The following is a 20,093-nucleotide window of genomic DNA, read 5'->3' on the forward strand; positions in this document are numbered from 1 at the left end:
AAAAATCAATTGCCCATAAATAGATGGGCTGATTTCCGGGTTCTCAATTCTATTCCATTGATCTATGTGTCTGTCATTGTACCAGTACCATGCTGTCTTGACTACCACGGCAGTGAAAGTGGAAAAATTTTTAAAAAGTCACGGTCATAGTTTTGTCCTCTTTATTTTCAGCTTCCTGCCCCAACACAAGTCTCTTTCTTAAATTCAGATGACAATTAGGGCAAAAAGGCCCACTATGGGAGACACAGGTTGTTGACAGACATACCAGTCTTCTCTCTTCCTCTCCCTTCTGGTTCTGGATGCTGACCTTGTGTTCTGGGCTCTTCTTGTGGTGGTTATAGGGTTATTGATCTGAGGGAATTCTTCCTCCTCCTGGACTCCCCCAAATGAACATGCAGTCTCAATTGGAGGTGAGGGTGAGATAGAGGTTACCTGAATGAGGAGAAACCACTGGGGAATATGGAAGAAAAGAGGGAAGTACCATTTCAGGAACAGCCACAAATTGAGCAGGAAAGAGAAAAATGAAATGGAAGCAATTTGCTAAGAGAATCCTTTGGGGCACTGGCAGTCGGGAGGAAAGGAGGTTGAACTTGAATGTGTATGTTGCCCTTGGGTTCTCATTTAAAATAGTTTGTCCTTTTGTCCTATGAAAATACACAGTCTTGGCTTCATGGGTTCTGAGTTTTGCTTCAGGTGATTCATTATGAAGGTTGGGCCACAGAAGAGAAAGTGCATCGGATTCTCTTTCTGAACTTGAGTTTGTAGATGTGGGAAGTTGAACTTGAATACATGGTGCATCAAACCAGGAAAGTGATAAGCTTCTGCTTTCTTTCCTTTCAGGCCCAGTCTCAGGGGTCCATCACCCTGAAAATCATCCCAGCCACCCAGGAGGAGGATTGCTTGAAGGAGAGTAAGGTATGGGGAGCTGGGCTCATGGGGGTCCTTGCAAGGGGTTGGAGGTGGTGGGAAGCACAAGCCCAGTCTTCTAGTCATCTTGGGAGGAGTCAGCCATTCAGTAATGTGTGCCCAGTGGAGAACTTTAATTAAGTCACAGAGTGATTCATTTATTTGTACCTGGCCTCTTTCTAAACAGGGTTTACATGGCTTACTAATAAAAGGCAGGATTATTTTAATAGAAATGGAAAATCAGGGCCATGAAGAGGAGGAGAAGGTACCAAAATGTGCTGGATTTGGACCAATTAAGCAGCTGCCATTTGTTTAATTATTCACTGAGGTTTTGAGTTTTCCCTTTTGTGCTGGGCACAGAGATGCTGGAGCAAAAAAGATGAGTAATCGCTTCAAGGGTGCTGAGTTCAGTGAGGGAGGCCAGGGAGCATGTCTTCTGTCGCTGTGTGATAGGTACTTCGGAAGGAGTATTTGGTACAAAGAGTTACAGACACCTTGGCAAGGCATGACAGTGTAGGCGGCCAGGGAATAGGGACCAAGGCTTGAGGCGGGTGAAGATAAGCAGGACCTCCTGATGAGAAGAGGAGGCGAGTTCAAGCAAAAATATCTTTCTCTATACACGGCTCACGAAGAGGAACTTGATGGAGGTCAGTGAGAAAGAGCCATGTGATGGGACCCGAAGGGAGGGTGAAGGGGGTGGATTGGATGTTTGAGGTTACCTGCCGAATGGCTTCCAAGGCTTTGTTAAGGGTTTTGTCTATAATCTCTGCTTGGTTTGGGATCTCTTAGAAGGTGACCCTGAGACAAGCATCTGAGTGAAAGTAGTTTATTTCAGAAGTGTTCTCAAGAAACATTAGTACAAGAATGGGGAAAGGAAGGCCGCCCACCCAATAAAGAATGAGTTAAGGAAGTTACCTCAGTTGGCGACTGGAAAATAGTCCCCCCCAGTCTGTGATCAGGAAGATCTTGCTATTGTCTAACTGAATCTTTTCTGATTGGCACATAAGTGTTCTCCTTGGGGTAGCTACAGGGCTATTGATATGGCAGAATTCTTCTGGACTCCCCAATGAAGTTCAGTCTCGGTTGGAGGTGAGGGCGAGATGGAGAGAAAAGAGAATATGTTTGGATCTGACTGAGAACACTCTTGACCTGAATATTTAAATTTTTTTTCCTATTTTCTTTTTGGTAAAGTAGGGGTCAGCAAAAAAGATCCTGCTGCTCAGTGAGATGTATTAACACACTTAGTGGCTGCAGCAGTGGTCTTAACCATAGCAATGATCGTGACGCACAGGGCTGGTCAGTGTTTGTTGGACATAAGGTTGCTATGAGTCAGAATCAACTTGATTGAGCCGACCAAGAGCAGTATTCTGAAAATAGAAAAAAGTAAATCCGTGCCACCGAATTCTAGAAGAGAATGAGGAAGTGTGACAGAATTCCGTGTCCTCCCACCATCTCTCAAGTAGTGACTCAGGGTGGAGGAGAGAGTTGACCTTGTCTGTGACAGATGGCAGCAGTATGGATGTCAGTTGCCCAGTGAAGGGTGTGAGAAATCAGTAATGGTATTACTGAGCTTGTACTCTCACATCTTGATGACTTTTTATAATAGAGAGTTGCTGAGTTCACTAGGGGCAGTTGGTATATCAAAAATAACATCTGAGCTACAAATTATGTTTGCTTTCACTTTTTCTGTGTTTGCTCAGAGGCTGTTGTGAAGACAGGAAATGATAAATATGGGTGTGTAGATTGGAAAGAAATATTAGTCATGGGCTATAGCCCATAGTTGAGGAACAAGAAGATAATGTGTACAGACTTTCTGAGTAGGTATCTGTTTGTGAAGCTACTCATTCTTCCTTATTGTGAGTGGCAGTTGTCATTTACCCTTTGGTAAAGACATAGGCACATGTGGGCTCACAGAGGGGACAGTATCATGGGAGCCCATCTTCTGCAGGTGTTCATGCGAGCCCTCTTCCATTACAACCCTCGGGAGGACAGGGCCATTCCCTGCCAGGAGGCAGGTCTGCCCTTCCAGCGCAGGCAGGTCCTGGAGGTGGTGAGCCAGGATGATCCCACATGGTGGCAGGCCAAGAAAGTGGGGGACACCAACCTTCGAGCTGGCCTCATCCCTTCCAAACAGTTCCAGGAGAGGTAAGTCTAGGATGTGTGGTAGGGAGGTGATTCTTATGTGACCAGGGACACAGGTCGATTTTACAAATCCCCAAGTGTTGTCACCATAGCCAAAGGGAAACCCTACCGTGCAATCTTCTCTGAGGTAAGAATCAATTATATGTGTGTTGGCTCCTGCCCCATAAATAGTGATGTTGGCTGTTTGGAATTGAAAAAAGCATATGGAAAATTATGTTTGAGTGCATGTTTCATATACATATTTAGAAAAGTTGAGAAATGAAATATAAAAATATGGAAAAGGAAGACTGGGAAAATTACCCAAACTCTTGTCACTTAACAGCATAATTTATTTTGTCCTGTATTTTTAATGTGTGTGTTACAGAATTTGTGGTCTTACTTTTTTTTTATTAACCTTTTGGCATTAGCTTTCCCCACATTATTACACACTTAGTGTGATTTTAGTGGCTTTGTAATATTTTACCAGGATCTGAATCATTCATTCATTCATAGGCAGCAGGTATATATTATGAATTGAGCTGGTCTCTTTTTAATTTTTTTAAATTTTTTTGTGCTAATCGCTTATGGACTGCTTGGAACCCATGATTTCTGTCCCAGAAGAGTTTACAGTTTATTGGAAAAGCCAGATATTTTAAAAATATTAAATGGCTACTTAATATAAATGTGCTGAGTACAAGGAAGGAGGACATAGTTCTCCACAAGTTCTTACTTAGGAGCGTTTGCCTTCATCTGGATGTGTGGGGGCACAGTGGTTAACCCTTGGCTGCTAATTGAAAGGTTGGTAGTTCAAACCCACTAGCTGCTCTGTGGGAGAAAAGATGAGTCAGTCTGCTTCTGTAAAGGTTACAGCATTGGAATCCTCTGATTCTACTCTTGTAAGGTCAGTATGATTTGGAAGGGGCTTGACCACAATAGATTTGATTATTCATATAGGCAGATGGAGAAGGCTTGTCTGAGAAAAGGTTTTACTTACGTGACTTCACTCCCTGCCCTGTGGCTGCCATTTCCTGGTAGAATGCTAAATTATTTCCAGTCTTTCACTCCTAGAAGACTGTAAAAATTATCTTGCACATAGGGGGCTCCCACATATCGAAGGATTTCTTAAGTGTCTGTAAATCAGAGAGTATGGCAGTTATAATGGCATCACTGTCCCTGAGCTTGGGCACCCTTTCCACATTTTTTTGGTGTTTGGTACCCAGTAATGATAAACCCCAGCGTTCATCCAGTTCAGCAGTCTTCACTGTGTCGTATGTTCCCTGGACTGGCAGACTCAGCATCACCTGAGGACCTGTTCGAGATGCAGGCCCTGTGCCTTGCACCAAGCTTGCTGAATTGGAGACTCTTGGGGGCTGCCCTGTAGTCTATGTTCTAACAGCTGTTCCAGGGGCCTTAAAGAGCTGACATTGGAGAAGTGCTGGCCTGTTTCCTCAGGGAATCCCTAGATTCCCTACAACTTTGGCTTTTCAGGTCTAGATGAAATCTTGGTGAAGGGTATCGAGGAGGGCTGCTGTGTGGAGATGTGGAGATCTGGACACTCAGAAGCCTTGGAGCATTTGCCTAGCTCTGAGATGGGATCTTGGTGACCCCCTCTCCACTGACAACCGAACTGGATAATGTCTCGGGGTTGAGCTCCCCACTGTGTGTGGAGGGGCATTACATTAGTGCACATCTGTCCTCCTACTCCCAGCAAACTCTGGTCACCTAGTGGATAAGGTGGTGCAATGCCAACGCCAAGGCAGGTGGACCAGCGCCCGAGCTTCTCCATGGGAAAAAGATGAGCTGTCTCCTCTCATGCAGTTTATGACTTCAGAAAACTCACTAGAGAGTCAGCTATGAGTTAGTTCTCTGACTCCATGCTGGACTTAGTGATGGACTGGCTGGCTGACTGACCCTCCACCAGCCTCTCCTGGCAGACATCCTGCTGTTTTCCAACTTGCTTAGAAATGGGAGTGTGGTTGGATGAAAGAAGAAAGGACTGCTCTGTTCCACAATCAGCCACAGAATAGTCATGAACAGGCCACGGGTGGTTGTTACTGGACTGGAACCCTGTGGGTGGCCATCTTGAGATGGAATGAACTTCCAGAACAAGAGACTCAGTTTCTTCTTCCTCATGAACAAATGAACTGTCCGTAGGGAAGCAACCCTGTGACTGTACTTTGTGCCAGTTAGGAGGCCCTCAGAACTAGTGCCCACCTACAGATCTGCCCTCAGTGTCCTCATGTCTGCTAGAAGGTTGTGGTGCTGGAGAAGAGTGTCGAACATACCATGGACCACCAAGAGAACAAACAGGTCTGTCTTGGAGAGGGTGAAACCAATTTTCCCTTTGCAGGCTAGGCTTTTTAAACACCGGCTCATATACTTTGGGCACAGGAGGGACCAATACTTAGAGAAGGACATCATGCTTGGAAGGGTAGAGGGACAGTGTAGGACAGGAAGACCCTGGATGAGATGGATTAACACAGTGACTGGGACAGTGGGGGTAGGTGTGTCAGAGTCAGTGTGTCATGCTCAGGACAGGGCAGGCTTCAGAGCTGCTGTACATAGGGTCTCTGAGTCACAGGCGATTCGATGGTACATAACAACAACAGCTAGAAGGTGTCCTCTGACTGATCTTCATGTTCCAACTCATGGGTCCTGCCCTTATGGCCCCTTATGTCTCCACAGGAGACTAAGCTACCGAAGAGCCACAGGCACCTCGTCCAGCGCCCAGAGCCTCAAGAAACCGCCCTGTAAGTAGATCAGTGGGATGGTAGATCAGGGAGGGGCTGGGTAAGAAGCAGGCATGGGGTTGGAGGGGCATCAAAGATCCTGTCTGAGCTCACAGCCCTCCAGGAGGATGGGGGTGAAGAAGGCATTCCCTGGAGAGGAGTATCTGTCTTGGGGGCCCAGCAATGCCAGGAGAAGTATGTTAGCACCTCTCCCAAAACTGCATGCAAAACTCTACATGTTTGTGTGTCTCAGTTTTCATTAGAGTATCAAAGACTTTTGGACCTTGAAATGTTTGTCACTGATGCTGGGGATAGGGTGGGAAAAGGGTCACGGATAACTGGGCAAAAATAGAGATGGCCAAGAATTGTCCCTTGATGGAAAAGGTAGAGGGTCAGGGAGAGAGAGGAAGACTTCTAATGTGATGAAGTGAAACCTTGACTGCAGCAGTGGACTTGAACTTGGGAAGAGATTGTGGTGATGGGGCAAGGTTCTGGTCGTAAGGTCGCTATGAGACGTAGTCTATGGCACCTAAGAACAGTGGTCCATTTGTCACATCCATGTTTATCATGGCTTTGTTCACAATAGCAAGTAGCTGGAAACAACCTAAGTGCCCATCAACAAACGAATGGATAGAGAAGCTGTGGTATATTCACACAATACAAGAACTTAATGCAGTATTATTCAAAATGGGTGACCCTGGAGGACATTATGGTGAGTGAAGTATCTCAGTCACAAAAGGACAAATACTGCATGGTGCCACTGTTGTAAAACAGCACTGACATTGGGGTTGGGGGGAGACTGAGAAAGATGGGATAAAGAATGTATACTGCATTGAAACAGATGAGGGAGAAAACTTTAAAAGGGATATGTGACTGGATATTTTTGTCATGACTGGAGTCTAGAATGAAGGCTGCACAGTGGAGTGGAACTGGGGGGAGGGATTGTAAAACAATGAAAGAACTTCTCTTTTACTTTTCCAAGAGGGGGGTGTACTGGGGGGAGGGGTGGGTGGGGAGAAAAGTGCAACAATGAATGAATGAAAATCCAAAGTCTTTGTAAATTTTCATTGAAATTAATAATTAAAAAAATTAAAACAAAAAACCCAACAGTGGTCCATTTGTGAGGATTTTGGTTTTCTTGATGTTGAAATGTAATTAAAAATAGAGATTTTTAAAAAAAATTTTATTAATTTTAATGAATGTTTACAGAGATTTTGTATTTTCATTCATTCATTGTTGCATTTTTCTCCCTGCCCATCCCTCCCCCCCCAGTTCATGCTTCTCTTTGAAAAGAAAAAGAAACATTCTTTCATTGGTATACCACCCCCCTCCAGGTACACTCCATTATGCAACCTTCATTATGGACTCTTGTCATGACCATAATACCCAATCATATATTGCTTTTAAACTGTTCTCTAGCTCATCTGTTTCAATGCAGTATACATAATTTATCCAATTTTTCTCAGTCTCACCCCAACCCTGATGTCAGTCCCATTCTACAACAGTGGCACCATGCAGTATTTGTCCTTTTGTGACTGAGATATTTCACTCAGCATAATGTCCTCCAGGGTCACTCAATTTGAATAATATTGCACGAATTCCTTGTTTTTCAATGCAACATAGTATTCCATTGTGTGAATATACCACAGCTTCTCTATCCATTCGTTTGTTGATGGGCACTTAGGTTGTTTCCAGCTACTTGCTATTGTGAACAAAGCCACGATAAACATGGGTGTGCATATATCTGTCTGGGTGACAGTTATGATTTCTTTAGGGTATATTCCCAGTAGTGGAATTGCTGGGTTAAATGGTATTTCTATTTGCAACTTTTTTTTTCCTCTTTTGACTTTCAATTTCTTTACATTTGCAAGTTTTTGAGAAAGCGCCATACAGCCTTCCATAGTGGTTGCACCATTTTACAGTCCAACCAGCAGTTAGTAAGGGTTCCAGTTTCTCCGCAGCCTCGCCAGCATTTGTTGGTTGCTGCTCTGTTAAATTTTGCTATTCTGACTGGGGTGAGATGCTATCTCATAGTTTTTTTGGCAGCTTGTGTTTTATCTGACAGCTCTACTGTGTTCAGTGCTTTACCTTTTAGAAAACACATCCACACACCTTGCCTTTTGTCACAGTATTATACAGTTAGGTTCATAGCAGTGTTACCCACAATAGCATGAAAATGGAAGCAGCCCAAATACCTGTCAACAAAATAGGGGACTGAGGAAATTAATGGTACAGTTATACAATGGAATACTATGAAGCACTAAGGAGCAATGATTTTGTAAAATACTAAATAACTTAGGTGAGACTTGAGAGCAAGTTTGCTGAGTGAAATATCTCAGTCATGTAAGGACAAATGTTGCATTAGGCTACTATTGTGAAAATAGGAGGATAACTGAGTAAAATATATATAAATGTTCAGAAGGGAAAGTTGAGAAAGGGAGGCAGAAAAAGGGGAAGGGGAAAACATCACTGGGATAGATAGTGGAGGTTCTGGGTGGAAGGGGTGTGAAGTAATGGGAAAGGTTCATTGGGGGCTGGAAAAGATGGGTGATGTAGATGTAGAGCAATGATAATGAACTACATAAAATATAATGTAGGTGAATGATTATACACAAAGTACATGTCCAAAACATGTACGTGAATGATTATATGCAAACCAATAAAAAGAATTGTCCCAGTAGCCTTGAGAAATAGATAGTGTGGGCATCCTCATTTCCCAGATGTGAAAACAGAGGCTCATGTGGTTAAGTGAGTGGAGCTCGGCTATGTTTTTAGAGAGCCTGTGAAAAGGAAGCTTTTCCAGGGTACAGCCTTTTTGTGGACCAGGCAGGCTAGTGACCAAGGGAGGGACCCAAACAGGATCCAGGTGGCGTCCACTTCTGGCCACCTCATCTTCCTCTGGCACCTGCACTTGCCCAGGTGAGCCTCAGACCCCAGCAGAGAGCACACAAGCCTTTGCCTACTGCTGGCATCCTATAGCGAGTCACTCTCTGGCACTACGGCCATGGCCAGCGGCCACTTTCAGGTTTGTCTCCAGGTGGAGGGACACTGAATAAATTGGCCTCGTGGAGGCTGCTTGAGCTGCCAGGGAGGAGCTGGCTTTCTTTGGCCCACTAATGAGACACCCAGCGGAAGACTAATTAGAGCAAGTCTCGGAGTATAATAACTCACCACAGCTTGGATCACAGGTTGTGTGTTGGGGGAGGCGGAGGGACAGATGGAGGTCTTCTTAGGCACATGGGGCTGTGGCTGCCTCTCAGCCGCAGGGCCTCCCAGCTCCCCTCCCAGTTCCCCTCTACTAACGCTGTTCCATCTGTCTTTTGTGCAAACCGCAGATGATCAGCCTTGTGACAAAGGTAGGCCTTGGTCATTGTCCCCTGCGCACATGGGCAAGGCCCTTTCCTTGGAATGTTGGGGGCATAGGGCTTGTATTCCTCCTTCCCCAGGTGTGGCGCTTTGCCCCCTGCCCCTGCTCTGCCTGCAGCTTGAGGTGTGCAGAGATGGTGGGGAAGAAGGTCGAGGCCCGGATATTGCCTGTGCTTCCATGAGTCTGGGCAAGGCAGGAGCTAGGAGGCATGGGAGGCCGGGAGGAATGAGGTGTCCATCCCCATTCACGTGGATCCCAACTCAGAGGTGTTGACAGACCTGCTGGCCAGGGCCCAGAGGGACTCTTTGGAGCTTAAGTGTGGAGAGCTGAGCGAAACAGAAGAGCTTCCTCTCCTGGGACACCGGGGCACAGGGTTCCTTCTGAGACCCCATACTGAGGGCTCGGCGAGTCCGGGGCAGCCCTGCATGGCCCCCTTGGGCTGGAGCATGTCCAGCTCAGCTCACTGTCCTGTTTAATTCTCAGAGACCTGTGACTGTGAGGGATCCCTCAGAGGACACTATGTGGGTAAGTAGTGGAAACGCGCCTTCACCATCTACACACGCACAGCCCCACCTTGGGCTCCTGGAGTGCGAGTGAACGGAGCCTGGGGAGCTCTTTACGAGCAGCTGGCCATGGGGCCCACCCCAGCTTTCACCCAGCCCTAGAAGCAGAGGGAGCTCTGATAGGAGACTCTTTCTGTGAGGGAATATGTGATGACTGGGAGACAAGCAGCATTGACTTGTTAAATTCAAAGCAATTTAATGCTCCAGTTTAATGGTTGTTTCTTTAGTATGAACACCACACCACACAGCGAGGGATCCGTCTCCTAGTCTCCACGATGCCCTCACTTCTTCTGTGCAGTCTTTTCTTCAAGTCTTAGAAACAAAGCGAAATGTTTTTTAACTTGTTATTCTGAAATACTTTCAATTTTTAAAAAAAATTTATTATTTTTTGTGCATTGTACCGTCAAATCAGATCTGACTGGTACAGGAGGAGATTGTCCCTCCTTCTCCAGCAAAGCATCTGGTGGATTCGAACCAGGCACATCTGGAATTGCAGTGCAGCTTCTTGCTACTAGGCCACCAGAGCTCCTTTAAATTTTATGGAAAAGTTTCAACCATTGTCCAAGAACAACCATATACCAGATTCACTGGATGTTAAGCCACTGGAAGGTCATGTGTTTGAGCCCACAAGCTGTTCTGTGGGAGGAGGACGAGGCATCTCCTCCTTAAATTACAGCCTTGGAAGCTATGGGGCGGTTCCGCTCTGTCCTGTAGGGTCACTGAGTCACTCTGAGGGGGAACGGGCTTGATGGGAATGGCCACACTTACTTTATCATCCCATTTTTCTCCATAAATGTGTTTCCTCCCCCTGAGCTACATGCAAATTCATTTCAGATGTTCTGTCCTTTATCCCAGAATACCTCAGTGCATGTGCAGCAATTAAAGTAACAGTTCAGAAGAAGAAAAAGACTTCCACTCAGTTACTAACAATATAACTAATTATTCAGTGTGGGAAAATTTTATAAAATAGGTTATTAATAGTTATGTAGACTAACAATATTACATTTGAGCAATTTACAACTTTTACCACATATTACTGTATTATATTGTTATGTAAGGATATTCTCTTCTGTAAACTCAGGGCAGTTAACAAATTCTGGGAATAAAACATTGATATATTCTATTACCTAGAATTACTGTTCATGTTAACAATTTCATCATTATCCCAACACTGTCCTTTATAGAATTTTTGCTGATGCAGGACCCAATCTTTGACCACGTACTGCATTTATAGACATATGTCCTCATTTCAGGAACCCTGCTGGTGCTGAAGGGTAAGAAATAAAAAAAAAACATTGGCTGCTAACGAAAATGTCAGTGTTTTGAACCTGCAAGCTGCTCTGAGGAAGGAAAATGCTTCCGTAAAGAGTTGCAGCCTTGAAAAGCTCTACAGGCAATTCCATTTTGTCCTGCAGGGAAGTTATAAGTCAGAATTGACTCAATGTCAGTGGATTTTAGTGTATTATACCCATTTTACAGAGAGGAGAATGGAGGTTCAGAAAGGTGAAAGGACTTGCCCAAGGTCAGTCACATATCAGGGAAAAAGAGTGACACTGAACTTCTGTTCTTGGATGCTAGATGCTCACCCTTTTGTTGTATTGCTGTGCTTCATGGACCATGTCCTTCCTGCAGAGGGGAGTAGCCAGAGGGGCAGTGGGACTCAAGTTCACCTGCCAGGTCTGGCCAGGTAGAGAAAATCTTTTCTGGGAGATCCTGGAACAAATAACTTGGTGTCTCCTGCTTCTTCTTCAAAGCTGGTCTCCGGAGGAGCTTCCGGCTGGGCCGCAGGGAGAGGCTGGGCAGTGCCCCGGAAGGAAAGGCACCCGCCGTAGCAGAGCCTTTGGAGCTGCTAACTTACGAGGAGGTGGCCAGGTACCAGCACCAGCCTGGCGAGCGGCCACGTCTGGTGGTTCTGATTGGTAGGTGACGTCCTGGACCTCCGTGGAATGGGATGGTTTCTTCTTGGAGACGAGGGAAGGACACTCAGAGGGGACAGTGGCCAACCTCCCTTTTGCTTTCCAGGTTCCCTGGGAGCCCGACTGCATGAGCTGAAGCAGAAGGTGGTGGCAGAAAACCCACAGCACTTTGGCGTTGCTGTTCCACGTAAGAGGCCCACATGGGCTTGTGTGCTTGTGTACGTGCTTGCGTGTGACTATTTCAAGAGGACGTTACTCCCTATATCCACCCCAGTCCTTACTTTGAGTCTGAGGGAACGTGATATAGGCATACCGTGAGACCTAATGGTCCACTAGGATCCTCTGATACAGAAGCTAGAAAACTGCCTTCCTGGCTGGTAGGATGAACAGAAACGGTGGCTCACAGGTCCCTGGGGAACCCCCAGGTCCATCCTCTAGGGGATCACCTGGATGGTCAGACCCACTTGCTTCTGATCACCCCACAGATAGGGGACTTCATCCCTTGTGTTTAGGCTCGAGGGGAATCAGGGAAGTCTTCCTAGGGGTGGTGACTTTTATACTGGCTTTTGATGGGTGAATAGAGTTTTCTGAGAGGGAAAACATGGAGAGGTGCACAAGAAATTTGGTCAACAAAAGTCAACACTATTAGCTAATAAATGGGATTGGCAGTTGGTCGTTGATGGGAAGTATTAGAGAATTTAAAAAAATCCTGCAGTATCAGCAGTACTAGACATTAATCTATAAGCATATATTTAGGCATATAGGTAGGATGAAGAGGTATGGACAGATGACCGCATGTGACATGAAAGGTGTGACAGATGATATTTCTGTATTCATATTAGTATGTATTTTAAATACATCTGTGCAAATAGCAGAGCCAATAGGGGGCAAAGCTATGTAAGCTTCTTATTCATAACACCTTGAGAGAATGACTTCTGGTCCTGGCATCTTGGGGACCACTCAGGGTTGACTGGCATAACAGAGTCCATAAAGACCATGTTCTCCTTCCTGCTATGGTGAATAGTGACCAGAATCTTAAAAGCCTTCCAGCAGTTGCCTAAGATGCAGCTGTTGATCTCTCTCTGTCTGAAGAAAGAAGAAGAAAGAAAAGCAAAGACATATAGAAACAGTTTGTTCAAAGATGAATTGGACCAGAAGACCCTCATGCTCCACAAGACCAGGAGAAGTAGATGGTGCCCGGCTACCACTACTGACTGCTCTAAAAGGGATCTCAGAAGTGATCCTGGATAGAGTTGGGGAACATGTGGAACAAACCTTGAAACCAAAAAAGGTCAGGCTTACAGGTGTGTTAGAGACTGGTGGAACCCTAGAGATTATGGCCCTTAGGTGACCTTCAAAACTGGAATAAAACACACCTTTGTGGTTCAACTTTCAGCTAAATAGTAGACAGGATTTAAAAGGGAGGCACACACTCCTTATAATAACCAACTGTTGATTAGAAGACTTGATGGAAATGAGAATCACACGGAGGAAGTGGGAAGGATGCTTATATTGAATTGTCCTTAATGTTATAAACAATATAGGTGAATAATTGAATGGAAAGCAATTTTCTTTGTAAACGTTCTCTCAGATCACAAACACAATGTGAGTTTTCCAAGCAGAAGAGAAAGAAAGGCTTACTATTCAGCAGGAAAAGTTGCCAGTCTCTAACACACCTGTAAGCCTGACATTTTTTGGTTTCAAGGTTTGTTCCACATGCCCTCCAACTTTATCCAGTATCAAGGCCAGCGCGACTGCAGTATTGAGGACTGGGGAGAAGTTCCAGTGGAGGAGGAAGTAGTGGGAGAGGAAGCTGAACTGGAGAGTGAGCAGATCATAAAAGGTCTTAGATACTCAGCTGAGGTGTCTGCAAAGTAACCAGTACATGAATAAAAATGCTAAGCAGGAGAATGACAGAGGGATCAGAAAAGGGAGCCCATTGGCTCTGCTAGAGGTTGGACCAGATGCCACATGAATATAACACAGAAGCAATCCTTGGGTGGTTGCCCAGGACCAGAAAACTCCCCTCCCCAAACCCAGCTTTTCTTTTGGAATGCTCTGAAAAAGGCTTTGGCCTACTTAAGATATGCCCATATTTACTGGCAGACCTGACTCCCTAGGAAAGCACATCACCATCTTACTATAAAAATCAGTGAGAGAAAAATGTGTTTTTGAATCACTCGAGAGCCAGCTTTGCTCTGTCTAGTCACATTTTATGTCAGAATGAGAAAGAATTCAATAAAAAAAAAAATTGAATAAGGGATTAACAGCACATACAGAGTGGGGTTGTCTGTGCTTGAGCCCCTTCTGCTCTCTTAAAAGAAAAACAATGAAGATAGAAAACCTTTGAATTAGGGATACTGTAAGTGATTATGAGATAATTTAGCAAAGTGGTTAAACGTATATGCTTACATGAGATCAAGAGCCCTAGATGGAGAATGGGACCCAGCGACTTGCTACCTGTGGGGACACTGGGCACGGTGAGGTGCTAAACCTCTCTGTGCCTCAGCTTATTCTACTGAAAAAGCAGGAGACAAAAAAAAAGCAGGAGACCTTGTTTTGTCTTAAAAAAGAGTTGTGAGAATCAGTAATGTTTCTGGAAAAAGCATGGCGCGTGGCATGCAGGGAACACTCAGTGAGTGGGAGTGGTTTACATGAGACAAATCAGTGATGATTTCCCAAAAGGGCAGTGGGCTCGATGCTGCTCTCACCATTAAGTGATGTGTCTTCACCCACTTTCCTTCTTTTTTCTTGAAAAGATACCACCAGGCCACGAAAGAGCCATGAGAAGGAAGGTGTGGAGTACCACTTTATCTCCAAGCAAGCATTTGAGGCAGACTTGCATCATCACAAGTACGTTGACTGTCTGCGCCGCTGTCTCTGCCTAGTGTTTCCCCACTTGACCTCCTGGGAAGGCTTGGGAGAGGACGGGAGATGTGGGAGAGAAGACCTGTCTGGGAGTCCATTGAACCTTCTTTGCTACCGTTGAATGATCTGTAACTAAAGAAAGACCTTTCTCCCTTTGGTTCAGGTTCCTGGAGCATGGTGAATATAAGGAGAATTTCTACGGGACCAGCCTGGAGGCCATTCGGGCTGTCATGACCAAAAACAAAGTGTGTTTAGTGGACGTGGAGCCAGAAGTGAGTTCCTGGACTAGCGGGGCCTTTATGGTTAGGAAGATTTCCAAGCTCGGAGACTGTACGTATTATAGAACCCTTGACTTCAGTCCAAGGAATTTTTAGTCCAGAGCTGTAGGTATCAGACTTTCCTTTATCTCCCTTTAAGATCTGAATGAAAGATGCATACTCCCGAGATGTGCACCTGTGTGCAGGGCGTGCCTCAGATATTGTGGGTTCATTCGACACCACTGCAAATAGCTAACTTTACAATAAAGCAGGTCACATAAGTTTTTTGTTTTATGTCTATACTATATTCTTTTAACTGTAGTGTAGTCTATTAAATGAAACAAATTAATGGTTTAAAATTAAGAATGGAGTGTGACAGGGTTGTATTCTCTCTCCATATCTATTCAGTCTGTGTGCTGAGCAAATTATTTAAGAAATTGGACTCTATGAAGAAGAGTGTGTCATCAGTGTCAGAGGAAGACTCATCAATAGCCAGTGTTATGCAGATGACACAACCTTGCATGCTGAAAGTGAGACAGACTTGAAACACTTGTTGCAGAAGATCAAAGCATACAACCTTCAATATGCATTTCATCTCAGTATCAAGGAAACCAAGATTTTTACCACTGGACTGATAGGCAATATCATGATAGATGAAAAATAGATTGAAACTATCAACAATTTCATCTTACTTGGATCCACAGTTAGCACCCTTGGTACCAGCAGTCAGGAAATCAGGAGATGTATTGTATTATTAAAGTCTGCAGTTAGGGACCTCTCCAAATTATTGAGGAGTAATGATGTCAGTTGGAGGACAAAGGTGCGTCTGATTCAGGCCATGGTCTTTCCGATCACTTGCTATGCATCTGAGAGTTGGACAATGAATACGAATGACAGAAGAAGAACTTGTGCCTTTGAGCTGTGGTGTTGGAGAAGACTACTGAACGTCCCATGGACTGCCAAAAGAACAAACAAATATGTCTTGGAGAGGGTGCAGCTGGAGTGCTCTTTGGAGGTGAAGATGATGAGTCTTCACCTCATATACTTCAGGAATGTTGCAAGGAGCTATTACTTGAAGAGAGACATGATGCTCGGAAAGGTCAGTGAAGGAGAGGAAGACCCTCGACCAGGTGGACTGACACGGTGACTGCTGCAATGGGCTCTAATGGTGTCAGGAAGTGTGAGGATGGCACAGGATAGGAAAGGGTTCAGATCTGTTCATAGGGTTGCTATGAGTCATACTTGAACTGATGGCACCTAACAACAACAACCACCACAGTCTGTTAAATCATGGTGTAGCCTGTTAAACACCATGTTGCTCTAGTATGCTGTGTGTGGGGCCACTAATCCAAGGATTGCAGGTTCAAGGTCATCAGCTGCCTCAAAAACCCGACGGGGGGTTGCTGTGGAAGCTCTATTCAATGGCAGTAATTTTGGTTTGTAGACTGTTCAGTGTGTAACAGCATCATGAAGACGTTTGAGCTATTTGCACGATGCAGGTTTGCCACAAACCTTCCATTTGAAAAAAAAAATGCAGTATATGCAAAGCACAATAAAGTGTGATAAAATGAGGTGTGTCTGCCTGTGTAAACACTATGTAATTGTAGGGAGGCTCGTGGATCCAGGATGACAGCCCCTACAAAGTCAATCACACAGTAAAGGTGTCACATATGGCATAGAACTAAATGTAAATACCTAATCAGAGAGGACATTCAGTGGTAGACTTCTCACCTTCTATACTGGAGACCTGAGTTCGATTCCCAGCCAATGTGCCTTTGTCCCCAGACATGACAAGGGAACCACTGAGGGGACAGTCAGGAGAACACTTTGAAAGAGAGAAAGAAACTTCCTGTTTTACAGGGAGACCACACTTTACAAAGTGCTTCAAAAACATTTCTGATGTTGCCCCACCCAGCATGCCCTAGCAGTGGCTGGGACTGGGACTTTCCCCTCCTTTTCACTTTGTCTTTGAGAAAATTCCCAGGCTCTGCACTCAACTGGGATTTTCGTTCAGATGGACTATCTCCTCCCATGCGACTCACAGCCTCTGAAAACCTGCTGGAGGGTCATCTGTGAGTGGGTTCTGACTCAGTGGTACATAACAACTATAGAAACAGCTTTCTGGTTTTTTTTGTAGATTAACTGTCACTTCATTTTAAAAGGTTGTTTTTTTTTAAAATTCCCAAAATTCATTACCTTATAAAGGGCAGATTCACAAATTCACAAACCCTTGTGAATTTAGACTTACTGGGAGTTGAGAGTCAAAATTAAAAGTGTATTTAAAAAATTAAAAGTGTTTATTTCAATCATGTTTAAAGAAAAGTGGTTTTATTGGTTGGATGTGCAGCAATACATTCAGCATTTCAATACCAGTGTTTCTAAATCAAGACTCTCCATTGGAGAGATAAAAGCCATAATGAACAGTAGGATTTGTTTACAGAACAGTCCCTTAAAGTCTTTGTTTCAAGTGATCTTCTAGGTAATTTTTTGGTTTGTTTAGTAATCTTTTCTTTTTTAAACAGGCAGCCAATAAGATTGTATACAATTTGTATCAATGTAGTCCAAATAATATGTGTCTGAGTGTATTGTATAGTATGGAATCTCTCTTGCATCAGAACGAGCTGGTAGAGAAGGGCTTAAGGAGGTCGATGAGAGCGAGCTTGGGAACCTTTGGTTCTCATTGTGTGGTCTTCCGGGTGTGGCAAGTCCAGTCCACATGGAGTGAATGAGCGCGTTGTCTGTCCAGTCCAAGTCCTTTGTCATGTGACAGGACCTTTGTCGTTGTGGTTATGCAATTGAAGCACATAGCTCTTGAGCTTTTAGAAGGTTATGTTACTCAAGAAAAGATTTTGAAAGTATATCATGTTTTTGAAATTTCTTCCCCAGGCACTGAAACAACTGAGGACCTCAGAATTCAAACCCTACATTATATTTGTGAAGCCTGCAATTCAGGAAAAAAGGAAGACACCACCTCTGTCCCCGGCATTCGAGGCCACAGCAGCCCCGCTTGTAAGTTTAACTTTTTTTTTTTTTAAGGCCTCAGTAAGTCAGGTACAAGGAATGTTCCAAGGAATGTTGTGAGGGTGCTTGTAGTGGAGGAGAGGTGCAGGATGGACCTGCATACGATGATCTCTCCACACTGTCTCTTGGTGACACTGAGATAATTGATCGCAGGACTAGAAACCGCCATATGGGGGGCAGAAGTGTTCACAGTCCAGGCAGGGGTGACTTTGTCTGCGGCCCCTACCCAATGGCAAGGGTATGACATCTGTCTGAACTCCTGAACTCAACCCAAGGAATTTTTTTTTAAAAAAATGAAACACCAAGTAACAAGGTCATTATCATTGCTTTCGAAATGACATGGTTTGTCAGGAGTTGCACTGCTAACCGAAAAGCTATCCTTCTCTCCAGTGGTTCGAATCCACCAGTGACTCCTTGGGAGAAAGATGAGCAGTCTCTTCCTCGTGATTTTACAGCCTTGGAAGACTCGCCGGAGGGTTAGTTATGAATCGGTTCCAACTCGGTGGCAATTGAATTTGAGCGTTTGTTGTTTTGATTTTTTTAAGTTTTAAACAAGTTTGAGTAGGAGCCCTGGTGGCACAGTGGTTAAGCACTCAGCTGCCATCTAAAAGGTTGACAGTTTGAACCCACCAGCCACTTGACCAGAGAAAAATATGGTGGTCTGCTTTTACAAACATTGCAGCCTTAGAAACCCAACGAGGTCATTCTGCTCGGTCCTCTAGGGTCACCAGGAGTCAGATTCCACTGGAAGGCAACAGGTTTGAAAGGAATGCTGTGACAGTCAAGCTCCAGAGGTTGGTGGTTCTCTGAGTTGGAGGAAGGCAGTTAACAACAACAATAAGAGCTTTGCAAGAAAAAAGCCTGGTGATCTTTTCTCAAAGCTTACAGCCTAGCAGATAGACCCCATGGGCAGTTCTGTTCTGTTAGGGAGTTCTAGGGGCAGGAAGGTGCACTGCAGTCCTAAAGGAACGTGGTTTGAATCCACCAGCTGCTCTGTGGGAGAAAGATGGGCAGTGTCCACCCATGTGATTAACTGCCTCTGAAAACCTGCTGCAGGGTCAGCTGTGGGTTGGTTCCAACTCAATGGTATACAACAACAACAACAACAACAACAACAACAACTCTGTTACGAGGGATCACTATGATTGAAATTGACTCAGAGGCTTCCAACAACAACAAACTGGTTTGAAGCATCAGTGAATTTATTTCTAGAACTATTGGATGGAAGAATCCAGTGTGTTCCTAAGTGAACTTCCGTCTCCCTGGCGTGGATTCCTTGTTCAGCCCAGCAGTAGGATCCTCACCCAAAAATCTGATAGGGTGGTCTAGGATTAGTGTCCCATCTTAGCTGATTCTCAAAAGGGTCAGTAGGGAGAAAGAGTCAGAAGTGGTCCGTGAGCAGAGATCAGAGGCAATCCAGTTCAGAGCTGACTTTGCTTCTTGGCTCTTCCTTCTGAAGGCTGCCCTTTGCCATCCTGTCCCTCAGGCAAGACCTCTGCCCAAGCCAAGATTTTGAGCTATCCGCTACATACAATTCTGGGTTATAATTGATCAAATTACTTAGACTAACAGCACTAGAAGGACCATTAGAGGTTTTCCCCTTTAGGGACTCCAAGGAGAACCTTAGAAACAAATTGGTTCTAGAAACACTTAGAAACAGATTGTGTTTATCATAGTGCCGTTAACAGCAGCAAAATCAGAGACAACCTAAATGTTCAGTACTGAGGGCTCAGTGCAGTGCAGCATTCCAGGACAGGTACAAGATGGAATGGGATCCGTGTAGCCAATGAAGTAATGTAATTGAGAAACACTTGATGATAGAGCCAAATACAATATTACAGGGTATATGGGGGGGGGGAACCCTGATAACCTGATTCTTATTTCTTCCCATACACAAAAAAATTTCACAAAAATGCTAAAGGGAGCTCTCCCTGGATAATGGGCTCATGGTTAATTTTTTGTTTTCTATATGAGCTGTTTTTAGGGAGTGGGAGAAGGGAAGGTTATTAGCTTTATTGAGTCATATACTTGAACATTCATAGAGGTTTTTTGTTGCTTTTTAAAAAATTTTATTTGATTATATTTTGTTTGTACCATCAAGTCAGATCTAGGACGGGAAGAGGTTTCCCCTCCTTCTCCAGCAGAGAAACTGGTGGATTTGAACCGTGTACCTCTGGGATTGCAGTGCAGCTTCTTGCCACTAGGCCACCAGAGCTCCCTTAGAGTCATTGTTTGAAGGTGTACACTTCATTTGTTTTTAGCATATGCAGAGAGCTGTGCAGCTGGCACCATAGTCATTTTTAGAGCAAGCATATTCATCACCAAAAAAGGTGTCCCCAATACCC

The 20,093-nt window shown here is 44.5% G+C and overlaps 1 protein-coding gene across 1 annotated transcript in view; it reads left to right on the forward strand.

Moving 5' to 3' along the window:
* The window catches only part of MPP3 (membrane protein, palmitoylated 3 (MAGUK p55 subfamily member 3)), a 31,561-nt gene that overhangs the window by 10,306 nt on the left and 1,162 nt on the right, over positions 1 to 20,093 (forward strand). Inside the window, exons 8-17 of the mRNA XM_006897856.1 lie at positions 841 to 915; positions 2,855 to 3,051; positions 5,713 to 5,777; positions 9,092 to 9,112; positions 9,607 to 9,648; positions 11,441 to 11,605; positions 11,709 to 11,789; positions 14,362 to 14,455; positions 14,634 to 14,742; positions 17,614 to 17,736. Coding sequence (XP_006897918.1) covers positions 841 to 915; positions 2,855 to 3,051; positions 5,713 to 5,777; positions 9,092 to 9,112; positions 9,607 to 9,648; positions 11,441 to 11,605; positions 11,709 to 11,789; positions 14,362 to 14,455; positions 14,634 to 14,742; positions 17,614 to 17,736 — 972 coding nt within the window. The remainder of the gene's footprint in view (positions 1 to 840; positions 916 to 2,854; positions 3,052 to 5,712; positions 5,778 to 9,091; positions 9,113 to 9,606; positions 9,649 to 11,440; positions 11,606 to 11,708; positions 11,790 to 14,361; positions 14,456 to 14,633; positions 14,743 to 17,613; positions 17,737 to 20,093) is intronic.

Source organism: Elephantulus edwardii, unplaced genomic scaffold (genome assembly GCF_000299155.1).
Source record: "Elephantulus edwardii isolate Elephantulus edwardi_28Jun2011 unplaced genomic scaffold, EleEdw1.0 scaffold00216, whole genome shotgun sequence".
NCBI lineage: Eukaryota > Metazoa > Chordata > Mammalia > Macroscelidea > Macroscelididae > Elephantulus > Elephantulus edwardii.